The 12,468-nt window shown below is 37.8% G+C and overlaps 1 protein-coding gene across 4 annotated transcripts in view; it reads right to left on the bottom strand.

Annotated features, from left to right (window-relative positions):
- The window catches only part of LOC133559058 (collagen alpha-1(XIX) chain-like), a 325,779-nt gene that overhangs the window by 233,523 nt on the left and 79,788 nt on the right, over positions 1-12,468 (bottom strand). For 2 of the 4 annotated variants that reach the window (XM_061910394.1, XM_061910397.1), the window contains exon 5: positions 3,583-3,636. The exons of the other annotated variants lie outside the window; for them this stretch is intronic. In XM_061910394.1, coding sequence (XP_061766378.1) covers positions 3,583-3,636 — 54 coding nt within the window. The remainder of the gene's footprint in view (positions 1-3,582; positions 3,637-12,468) is intronic. 4 annotated transcript variants of the gene reach the window in all.

Below are 12,468 nucleotides of genomic sequence, written 5' to 3'. Positions count from 1 at the left end.
ATATGAGTTGGGAAATTGTGTTAGATGTAAATATAAACGGAATACAATGATTTGCAAATCCTTTTCAACCCATATTCAGTTGAATGCACAACAAAAACAGGATATTTGATGTTCAAACTCATAACCTTTATTTTTTTTTGCAAATAATAATTGACTTAGGATTTCATGGCTGCATCACGTGCCAAAGTAGTTGGGAAAGGGCATGTTCACCACTGTGTTACATCACCTTTTCTTTTAACAACACTCAATAAATGTTTGGGAACTGAGGAAACTAATTGTTGAAGGTTTGAAAGTGGAATTATTTCCGATTCTTGTTTTATGTAGAGCTTTAGTCGTTCAACACCCCGGGGTCTCCGCTGTTGTATTTTACGCTTCATAATGCGCCATACATTTTCGATGGGAGACAGGTCTGGACTGCAGGCGGGCCAGGAAAGTACCCGCAGTCTTTTACTATGAAGCCACACTGTTGTAACACGTGGCTAGGCATTGTCTTGCTGAAATAAGCAGGGGCGTCCTTGATAACGTTGCTTGGATGACAACATATGTTGCTCCAAAACCTGTGTGGACCATTCAGCATTAATGGTGCCTTCACAGATGTGTAAGTTACCCATGCCTTGAGGACTAATACACCTCCATATCATCACATATGCTGGGTTTTGAACTTTGCACCTATAACACTCGGGATGGTTATTTTCCTCTTTGTTCCGGAGGACACCACGTCCACAGTTTCCAAATATAATTTGAAATGTGGACTCGTCAGACCACAGGACACTTTTCCACTTTGCATCAGTCCATCATAGATGAGCTCTGGCCCAGCGAAGCCAGCGGTGTTCCTGGGCGGAATAGCTCGGTTGGTAGAGTGGCCGTGCCAGCAACTTGAGGGTTGCAGGTTCGATTCCCACTTGTGCCATCCTAGTTACTGTCGTTGTGTCCTTGGGCAAGACACTTTACCCACCTGCTCCCAGTGCCACCCACACTGGCTTAAATGTAACTTAGATATTGGGCGTCACTATGTAAAGCGCTTTGAGTCACTTGAGAAAAGTGCTATATAAATATAATTCACTTCACTTGTTAATAAATGGGTTTTGCTTTGCATAGTAGAGTTTTAACTTGCACTTACAGATGTAGCAACCAACTGTAGTTACTGACAGTGGTCTTCTGAAGTGTTCCTGAGCGCATGTGGTGATATCCTTTACACACTGATGTCGGTTTTTGATGCAGTACCACCTGAGGGATCAAAGGGCCGTAATATCATCGCTTGCATGCAGTGATTTCTCCAGATTCTCTGAACCTTTAGATGATTCCACGGACCGTAAATGGTAAAATGCCTAAATTCCGTGCAATAGCTCGTTGAGAAATGTTGTTCTGAAACTGTTCGACAATTTGCTTCCAATGTGGTGACCCTCGCCCCATCCTTGTTTGTGAATTACTTAGCATTTCATGGAAGCTGCTTTTATACCCAATCATGGCATCCACCTGTTCCCAATTAGCATGCACACCTGTGGGATGTTCCAAATGAGTGTTTGATGAGCATTCCTCAACTTTATCAGTATGCATTGCCACCTTTCCCAACTTCTTTGTCACGTTTTGCTGGCATCAAATTTCGAAGTTAATGCTTATTTGCAAACAAAAAAAGTTTATCAGTTTGAACATCAAATATGTTGTCTTTGTAGCATATTCAACTGAATATGGGTTGGAAAGGATTTGCAAATCATTGTATTCCGTTTATATTTACATCTAACACAATTTCCCAACTCAAATGGAAACGGGGTTTGTATGTCAGAGCTGGAAAATTCTATGTGAATGTGACTGAAAGACTTCAGAGCGAATATCACAGCTAAAAAAAAGGGCCTTCTCGATTATGCAAGGGACTGATCATCAAAAAAAAAAAAAAATACCGTCATCGTCACCTACTCGCCTGTAAAATATGACGAAACCCTCCTTGGTTCTCTGATGTCTTTAGAAACACAGAAAGCTCATTATAACTTCAAAGGCATGCAGACGTAGCCTTGCACCTTCGATTGTGTGGAGAAAACATCTATAACGTCACCATAAGGAAGGCACCATCGACAATGAGCAGCAACTAATTAAATCACATGCATGGGAAATACCAAATGTTTACAATATTGGAATATTTAAACTGCTGCATATCATCACATGCTGTGAAAATACATCATTATAAAAAAAGACCATAAGTGAACAATTTTAGTAAACAACAGAATTTGCATTGGGTGCCATTAACACCCTGCAGTATCTATAAATGGACCTAAAGTTTGAGAGTAAATAATAGCTATAAACACACATTAAGCATTGGCTATCTAAGTTTTTTTTCAGTGCAGCCCTAAAAGGCTATTAGCAATAACAAAATCCGCTCCATTTTGTCCACTAAAGACGCCGAGATCATTATCCATGCGTTTGTTACGTCTCGTCTCGATTACTGTAACGTATTATTTTCGGGTCTCCCCATGTCTAGCATTAAAAGATTACAGTTGGTACAAAATGCGGCTGCTAGACTTTTGACAAGAACAAGAAAGTTTGATCACATTACGCCTGTACTGGCTCACCTGCACTGGCTTCCTGTGCACTTAAGATGTGACTTTAAGGTTTTACTACTTACGTATAAAATACTACACGGTCTAGCTCCAGCCTATCTTGCCGATTGTATTGTACCGTATGTCCCGGCAAGAAATCTGCGTTCAAAAGACTCCGGCTTATTAGTGATTCCTAGAGCCCCAAAAAAGTCTGTGGGCTATAGAGCGTTTTCCGTTCGGGCTCCAGTACTCTGGAATGCCCTCCCGGTAACAGTTCGAGATGCTACCTCAGTAGAAGCATTTAAGTCTCACCTTAAAACTCATCTGTATACTCTAACCTTTAAATAGACCTCCTTTTTAGACCAGTTGATCTGCCGCTTCTTTTCTTTCTCCTATGTCCCCCCCTCCCTTGTGGAGGGGATCCGGTCCGATGACCATGGATGAAGTACTGGCTGTCCAGAGTCGAGACCCAGGATGGACCGCTCGCCTGTATCGGTTGGGGACATCTCTACGCTGCTGATCCGCCTCCGCTTGAGATGGTTTCCTGTGGACGGGACTCTCGCTGCTGTCTTGGATCCGCTTGAACTGAACTCTCGCGGCTGTGTTGGAGCCACTATGGATTGAACTTTCACAGTATCATGTTAGACCCACTCGACATCCATTGCTTTCGTTCCCCTAGAGGGGGGGGGGTTGCCCACATCTGAGGTCCTCTCCAAAGTTTCTCATAGTCAGCATTGTCACTGGCGTCCCACTGGATGTGAATTCTCCCTGCCCACTGGGTGTGAGTTTTCCTTGCCCTTTTGTGGGTTCTTCCGAGGATGTTGTAGTCGTAATGATTTGTGCAGTCCTTTGAGACATTTGTGATTTGGGGCTATATAAATAAACATTGATTGATTGATTCTGCAAAGCAGCCATGGAGAAGCAAAAAAAACCCCAAAAAACGCACTTTACGTAGTGAGGTAAACAATCCCAAGCACGGATCCAGAGGTATCACTTGAAATTCAAAACAATGATAACAATCCAGCTCTGCATGTATGAAACACTCACTCACTTTTTCTCCTTTGGGACCAACTGGCTCAACTGGCCCTGGGTCACCTGTCGGTCCCTGGGAATAAAAACATATGAGGTATATAATTCTCACCGACATGTACAGTCGGCAGGTTAGGGGCATATAAATCAAGTGGTAAAATAAGTGATAAAATGTCAGTATGGTGAAAATTCCCCCCATGCACGCTTGGCATGGGTCGTTTCTCAAGTCTGAAGTGGGCAACTTCCAAAGAGTGGACTTTCCGAATTCAGGTTAAGAAAAAAACCAAAACTTCACTACAAAAACTGAAATCCAAGTGGGTTTAATTATCTCAAATAAGGGTGATATTTGCTTATAATCTGTCTGATAAAATCATTCTTCTCACTAAGCAGATTTTATGTTAGAGTATTTCACGTGTTTTAAGGGTTTTGGTCCTTAATGATCTTAGTAAGATATTACGGCTTGTTGCTGAGATTTTATGACCTATATTGATCGGGGACGGCCAGCGATCTGAGGGTTACTGGTTCAATCCCCACCTTCTACCATCCTAGTCATGTTCGTTGTGTCCTTGAGCAAGACACTTCACCCCTTGCTCCTGATGGGCCCTGGTTAGCGCCTTGCACACTGCAAAAACTGAAATCTAAGTAAAATTAAATATCTCAAAGAAGGGTGATATTTGCTTATTTTATGTCTGATAAGATAATTATTCTCACTAAGCAGATTTTATGTTAGAGTGTTTTTCTTGTTTTAAGAGTTTTGGTCCTAAATGATCTCAGTAAGATATTACAGGTTGTAGCTGAGATGTCATGACCTATATTGAGTAAAACATGCTTGAAAATAGAATATTAACTGTTGCAAAGCTGAGTCAACAACACCCACAAGTATAAAATAACTTTTTTAAAGTAATAATTTCTTTCTTTACGTCAAGATAATGCCACTAGCATTTACTTAATTTAGGAATATTTTTCAACATATTGAGCAAAAAGATCTCATATTTTTTTTCTACCAAGAAAAGTGCACTTGTTATTAGTGAGAATATACTTATTTTAAGGTATTTTTGATTCATTGAGGTTCTTGTTTTGGAAAGTCTTGACAAACCAAATTTTCTTGTTATATTGGCAGATAATTTTGCTTAGTTCAAGTAAAATACCCTTAATTTTTGTATTTTTTTTTTCTTGTTTTTGAAGACTGACTTTTTGCAGTGCAATGGCAGCTCCCGCCATCTGTGTGTGAAAGTGTGTGTGAATGGGTGAATGTGGAAATAGTGGAAATAGTGTTAAAGCGCTTTGAGTTCCATAAAAAAAGGTAGAAAAGCGCTATACGTTTTATCAACTGTTGCAAAGCTGTGTCAACAACACCCACAAGTATAAAAGTATTTTTGTAAAGTAATAATTTCTTTCTTTATGTCAAGATAATGCCACTAGCATTTACTTAATTTAGGAATATTTTTCAACATATTGAGCAAAAAGCTCTCATATCTTTTTCCTACCAAGAAAAGTGCACTTGTTATTAGTGAGAATATACTTATTTTAAGGTATTTTTGATTCATTGAGGTTCTTGTTTTGGAAAGTCTTGAAAAACCAAATTTTCTTGTTCTATTGGCAGATAATTTTGCTTCGTTCAAGTAAAACACCCCTCATTTTTGTATTTTTTTTTTCTTGTTTTTGAAGACTGACTTTTTGCAGTACAATGGCAGCTCCCGCCATCAGTGTGTGAAAGTGTGTGTGAATGGGTGAATGTGGAAATAGTGGAAATAGTGTCAAAGCGCTTTGAGTTCCTTAAAAAAAGGTAGAAAAGCGCTATATGTTTACCATTTACCATATTGAGTAAAACATGCTTGAAACTAGAATATCAACTGATGCAAAGCTGTGTCAACAACACCCACAAGTATAAAAGTACTTTTTTAAAGTACCATATTTCCTTGAATTGCTGCCGGGCATATAGTATGTGCCTGCCTTGAATTCAAACTCGCTTCGCAAAATAATTAGCGCATGCTTAGTATTACCGCCGGGTCAAACTCGTGACGTCACGAGTGACACTTCCCCTGTCATCATTTTCAAAATGGAGGAGGCTGATTTCAATACCGGTAATTTGAAATCGCATAAAGGGAAGAAGATTAAGAGCTACTCAGTAGGATTTAAGGTCCAAGCTATTGAATACCGTTATGTTAAAAAGAACAGTAAGCAGCTATGTTTTATTAATATACCGTAGCTCTGTGTGTCAAATAAGTCATTAAATGACTCCCGCCTCCTAGTGGTAGAGGGCGCTAGTGATCCTTCTTGCGACTACTCAGCTACAGAAGAAATGACAATGAGTGACGTGATATGTGCTGGGACGGATATGACGTGGGGGATGCATGACGGACCATTTAGGATGTTACAGTCCTATGCTGGCTATGTAAACAACCGGGCTGAAATAAAGCATGTTCCAGTCTTAAATACCCAGTGTATTATTTATGCAATAACACTTCACGGTGGCAGCGGTGGGATAAAGAGATCACCCACGGAGCATAACGAGAGGGGGAGTTGTCCGAGGGTAATTCTGTCGTCGCCGGCAATTGAGGAGCCGAGCTAACTGATAGCAGCAGTCTGATAGCAGTTTTCTAAACTTGACTTACTATCGAAGCAGGACGTAATAAAGGAAGGTATCCATCGAGACAGAGAGACTTTTAAAACTGAAGAAAGATAAGGAAGATTTCTATACAAGTTATCAATGGTTTTGATCAGAAGGAGCTGGCATGGACTTCATTTATAAGTAAAAGTAAGACCATAATAACGTTTTTTTTATTAAATGTGCTTTTCATGATGGTATCCTTACATCACACTCAAATTTTTACAGCATGCCTTTGGTAGTTGCCGGAGTGAGAAGAGGTTTTAAAATAATTAGCGCATGCTTACCTTTACCGCATGCCTTTGGTAACCGCAGGAGTGACAAGAGGTTTTAAATTAATTAGCGCCCCGTCGGCAATTCAAGGAAATACGGTAATATTTTTTTACTTCAAGCATAAAATAAAAATGATGATGCCGAGTGGATATCATTATGTCAAGATAATGGCACTAGCATTTGGTAAATGGTAAATGGGTTGTACTTGTGTAGCGCTTTTCTACCTTTTTTTAAGGAACTCAAAGCGCTTTGACACTATTTTCCACATTCACCCATTCACAGACTGATGGTGGAAGCTGCCATGCACGGCGCTAACCAGGACCCCTCAGGAGCAAGGGTGAAGTGTCTTGCTCAAGGACACAACGGACGTGACTGGGATTGTAGAAGGTGGGGATTGAACCAGTAACCCTCAGGTTGCTGGCACGGCTACTCTCCCAACTTTGCCCACGCCGTCCCCCATTTACTTAATTTAAGAATATTTTTTAACATATTGAGCAAAAAAGTCTCTTTTTTTATTCTACCAATAAAAGTGCAATTGTTATTAGCGAGAATACATTTATTTTTAAAGTGTTTTGGGGTTCATTGAGGTTTGCTAATTTTACTTGTTTTGGAAAGTCTTAACAAGACAATTTTTCTTGTTCTATTGGCAGATAATTTTGCTTAGTTCAAATAAAATACCCCTCATTTTTGTATTTTTTTGTTCATGTTTTTGAACACTGACTTTTTGCAGTGTTGGAGGCAGGAACATTTCTGACTGGATTTATACAGCAGGTTTTAATGTCCAATTTTGATTTAGTATTAATATTTATTATTTATATTTACCAAACACCGAAAAAAAAGTATAGGTGTGATACTTGCGTGGCATTGCGATGCCGGATTTGTTCTTCCGTGGATGCGTCGGACAAGAACACAGCGTAAGGTAAGGAATAAGTATTTATTAAACTAACAAAACAGGTTAGGCCAAAAACACTGGTGCTAAGCAGAAAAGGCAAACAAAAGGAGCTAGCATGAGAGCTAGGAATATGAACAGAAACACTATACTTGGCACAAAGGCACAAAAAGGGGAAACAAAACCAACTAGCGTGAAAACTAGGGAAAAATACAACGTAGCGCGAAAGCTAGTGAGGAAAGAAAGGAAAGCAGTCGTCATCTGTTGCGTGAAAGCAAATTAGGATCCGAGAATGAACTAACAAAAGGGGCAGTCTTAAATAAGGCAGGTGATCAATCAATCAATCAATGTTCATTTATATAGCCCTAAATCACTAGTGTCTCAAAGGGCTGCACAAACCACAACACAAACCACTACCACATCCTCGGTAGGCCCACATAAGGGCAAGGAAAACTCACACCCAGTGGGACGTCGGTGACAATGAGGACTATGAGAACCTTGGAGAGGACCACATATGTGATACAGGAAGGAACAAAACTACAAAATGGAACGATCCGGGCAGCGGATCGTAACAATAGTGTAATGAAATCACGATTATGAAAATGGATGTCGGGTGAGTCTGAGTTCCATTGTGTTTGTCTTGTCCAGGTACAGCAGGGTCCACCTACATCTCTAAAACTTGCATCTTAGACTAATTAGAAACCCTATTTTATCCATAGGTGAGCATAACTGTAGGGGTTTTGACCAATGTTTACCCTTTACTGTGCAATGGTTCAGGAATAGAAGATAAACACCATGGGCTGTCCTTATTTTTCCACATGATTTTAGCTCTCTGGCTGCTGGTGGCCGTCTTTTCCCTATTTTACTGTCTGTGCTCCACCAAGCCTTTGTTGTCATTTTGATTTCCCACGGGTGTGGGTTTTTTTTTTTTTTTAGGATCGTCACGCGTGTTTACTGCTTGTTTTGCAAGATTTCCACATACGATTGGGGCCTTATTCGGATATCTAGATATCAAGTTCAATATTTTTTTAGCCCGAACACCATTACTTAGAATTCATCCAAACAGCACTGTATGGGAGGAATCACAAATCGTAAATGGATCATTGATTGTAGCCTAAATCCAGTCTGATGATAACATTAAATGGATCGTGGAAAGTAGGTGTGTCCCAATACAACTCTTTCACATCCGATAATGGAGCTGTGAGTATAGGCCAATACTCATATTATTCCGATACAATATCAGCACAAATCACAGTACATACTTAAAGTACAAAGCCCAAAACCAGTGAAGTTGGCACTTTGATTAAATCAAAAGTAAAAACAGAATACAAAGATTTGCAAAGTCTTTTCAACTTTTATTCAATTGAATAGACTGCAAAGACAAGATATTTAATGTTTCAACTGAGAAACTTTTTTTTTGAGAGAAAATAGTAATTATCTTTGAATTGAATGGCAGCAACACATTGCAAAAAAATTGACAAAGGGGTATTTTTACCACTGTGTTACATGGCCTTTCCTTTAACAACACTCAGTAAACTTTTGAGAAATCCATCCATCCATCCATCCATCCATTTTCTACCGCTTATTCCCTTTCGGGGTCGCGGGGGGCGCTGGCGCTTATCTCAGCTACAATCGGGCGGAAGGCGGGGTACACCCTGGACAAGTCGCCACCTCATCGCAGGGCCAACACAGATAGACAGACAACATTCACACTCACATTCACACACTAGGGCCAATTTAGTGTTGCCAATCAACCTATCCCCAGGTGCATGTCTTTGGAGGTGGGAGGAAGCCGGAGTACCCGGAGGGAACCCACGCATTCACGGGGAGAACATGCAAACTCCACACAGAAAGATCCCGAGCCATGGATTGAACCCAAGACTGCAGGACCTTTGTATTGTGAGGCAGACGCACTAACCCCTCTGCCACCGTGAAGAGAAATGAAGAGACCAATTTTTTTAAAACTTTTCAGGTGGAAGTCTTTCCCATTCTTGCTTGATGTACAGCTTAAGTTCTATGTTTTGGTATGTTACGCTTCATAATGCACCACACATTTTCAATGGGAGACAGGTCTGGAGTACTGGCAGGCCAGTCTAGTACCCGCACACTTTTACTACGAAGCCACTCAGATGTAACACGTGCAGAATGTAGCTTGGCATTGTCTTGCTGAAATAAGCAGGGGCGTTCATGAAAAAGAAGTTGCTTGGATGGCAAGATATGTTGCTCCAAAACTTGTATGTACTTTTCAGCATTAATGGTGCCTTCACAGATGTGTAAGTTACCCGTGCCTTGGGCACCAATACACCCCCATACCATCACAAATGCTGGCTTTTGAACTTTGTGCCGATAACAGTCTGGATGGTTCTTTTCCTCTTTGGTCCGGAGGACAGGACGTCCACAGTTTCCAAAATCAATGTGAAATGTGGACTAGTCAGAACACTTTTCCACTTTGCATCAGTCCATGTTCGATGAACTCGGGCCCAGCAAAGCCGGCGGCATTTCTGGATGTTGTTGATAAATGGCTTTGGCTTTGCATAGTAGAGTTTTAACTTGCACTTACAGATGTAGCGACCAGCTGTAGTTACTGACAGTGGTTTCCTGGAGTGTTCGTACCGTCTGAGGGATCGAAGGTCACGGCCTTGCCGCTTACGTGCAGTGATTTCTCCAGATTCTCTGAACTTTTTGATGATATTACAGGCCGTAGATGATGAAATCCTTAAATTCCTTGCAATAACTGGTTGATAAATGTTGTTTTTAAACTGTTTGACTATTAGCCCACATATTTGTTCACAAAGTGGTGACCCTCGCCCTATCCTTGTTTGTGAATGACTGAACATTTCATGGAAGCTACTTTTATACCCAATCATGGCACCCACCTGTTCCCGATTAGCCTGCTCACCTGTGGGATGTTCAAAATAAGTGTTTAATTAACATTCCTCAACTTTCTCAGTCTTTTTTCCACTTGTGCCAGCTTTTTTGAAACATGTTGCAGGCATCAAATTTTTTAAATGAGCTTATATTTGTAATAAATAACAAAGTTTACCAGTTCCAACGCTAGGTATCTTGTCTTTGCAGTCTATTCAGTTGAATATAGGATGGAATTGTATTCTGTTTTTATTACCATTCACACAATGTGCCATCTTCACTGTTTTTTTGTTTGTTTTTTTGATGTGGAATGTTAAAAAAGGCTAGATAAAGTAAAATTACTAAGAACAAAAGTAAGTATAAAAAAAAACATATCCTTATGAGAGAATTATATCGTCTTTAAATTAAAGTGGAGTGGTAATGTGTGTTGTTCTTAGTTTTTTTTGGCGACAACTCCAGTCTGGTCACAATAATTCATTAAGCTTAGCACATCAAGCAGGAAATTGAATGATCACGACGGGTTTGTTAGTGGATACTTTCCAGTACGCTTCAGCCTCAGAGACTTTTGTCTGTAAGTAATTTGCAACTGCAATTATTTGATGCGTGTTTTTGTTGACTACACTGCAAAAAGTCAGTCTTCAAAAACAAGAAAAAAACAAACAAAAATAAAGGGGTATTTTACTTGAACTAAGCAAATTTATCTGCCAATAGAACAAGAAAATTTGGCTTGTCAAGACTTTCCAAAACAAGTAAAATTAGCTAACCTCAATGAATCAAAAATACCTTAAAATAAGTATATTCTCACTAATAACAAGTGCACTTTTCTTTGTAGAAAAAAAATATGAGACCTTTTTGCTCAATATGTTGAAAAATATTCCTAAATTAAGTAAATGCTAGTGGCATTATCTTGACATAAAGAAAGAAATTATTACTTTAAAAAAGTACTTTTATACTTGTGGGTGTTGTTGACACAGCTTTGCAACAGTTGATATTCTAGTTTCAAGCATGTTTTACTCAATATAGGTCATGACATCTCAGCTACAACCTGTAATATCTTACTAAGATCATTTACGACCAAAACCCTTTAAACAAGAAAAACACTCGAACATAAAATCTGCTTGGCGAGAATAATTATCTTATCAGACATAAAATAAGCAAATATCACCCTTATTTGAGATATTTAATCTTACTTAGATTTCAGTTTTTATTATCATTAACTATGTATGTATATATATATATATATATATATATATATATATATATATATACATATATATATATATATATACATATATATATATACATATATATATATATATATACATATATATATATACATATATATATATATATATATACATATATATATATATATATACAAATATACATATATATATATATATATACATATATATATATACATATATATATATACATATATATATATACATATATATATATATACACATATATATATATATACATATATATATATACATATATATATATACATATATATATATATATATATATATATATATATATATATATATATATATACATATATATATATACACATATATATATATATATATATATATATATATATATATATACATATATATATATACACATATATATATATATATATATATATACATATATATATACATATATATATATATATATATATATATATATATATACATATATATATATATATATATATATATATATATATATATATATATTCCTTGCGCACTAATTGACTGAAAGAGCACGCACTTGGCGCGATGATGTCATGTTATGGATGAGAAAATTTCTTTTAGACCATATGATTTGCCTGGGTGGCTCATAGACCCCAAGAGTAACAAGCGGTTGCCTTGTTGCCTTTCCATTAACAAAAATAAAATAGTTTTTGGAATACGTTTGCTGGTTTCAAGAAACATATAGCGGAGTGCATATCATTGTCTCAAGATAATGGCACTAGCATTTACTTAATTTAAGAATATTTTTCAACATATTGAGGAAAAAGATCTCATATTTGTTTTTCTACCAAAAAAAATGCACTTGTTATTAGTGAGAATATTCTTATTTTAAGGTATTTTGGGGTTCATTAAGGTTAGCTAATTTTACTTGTTTTGGAAAGTTCTATTTGCAGATAATTTTGCTTAGTTCAAGTAAAATACCCCAAATTTTAGTTTTTTGTTTTTCTTGTTTTTGAACGCTGACATTTTGCAGTGAATACAAAGGTCCTGGGTAGTCCTGAGTTC

The sequence above is a fragment of the Nerophis ophidion genome, linkage group LG09, assembly GCF_033978795.1.
Source record: "Nerophis ophidion isolate RoL-2023_Sa linkage group LG09, RoL_Noph_v1.0, whole genome shotgun sequence".
Classification (NCBI taxonomy): Eukaryota; Metazoa; Chordata; class Actinopteri; order Syngnathiformes; family Syngnathidae; genus Nerophis; species Nerophis ophidion.
This window is presented reverse-complemented; position numbering and strand designations above follow the sequence as displayed.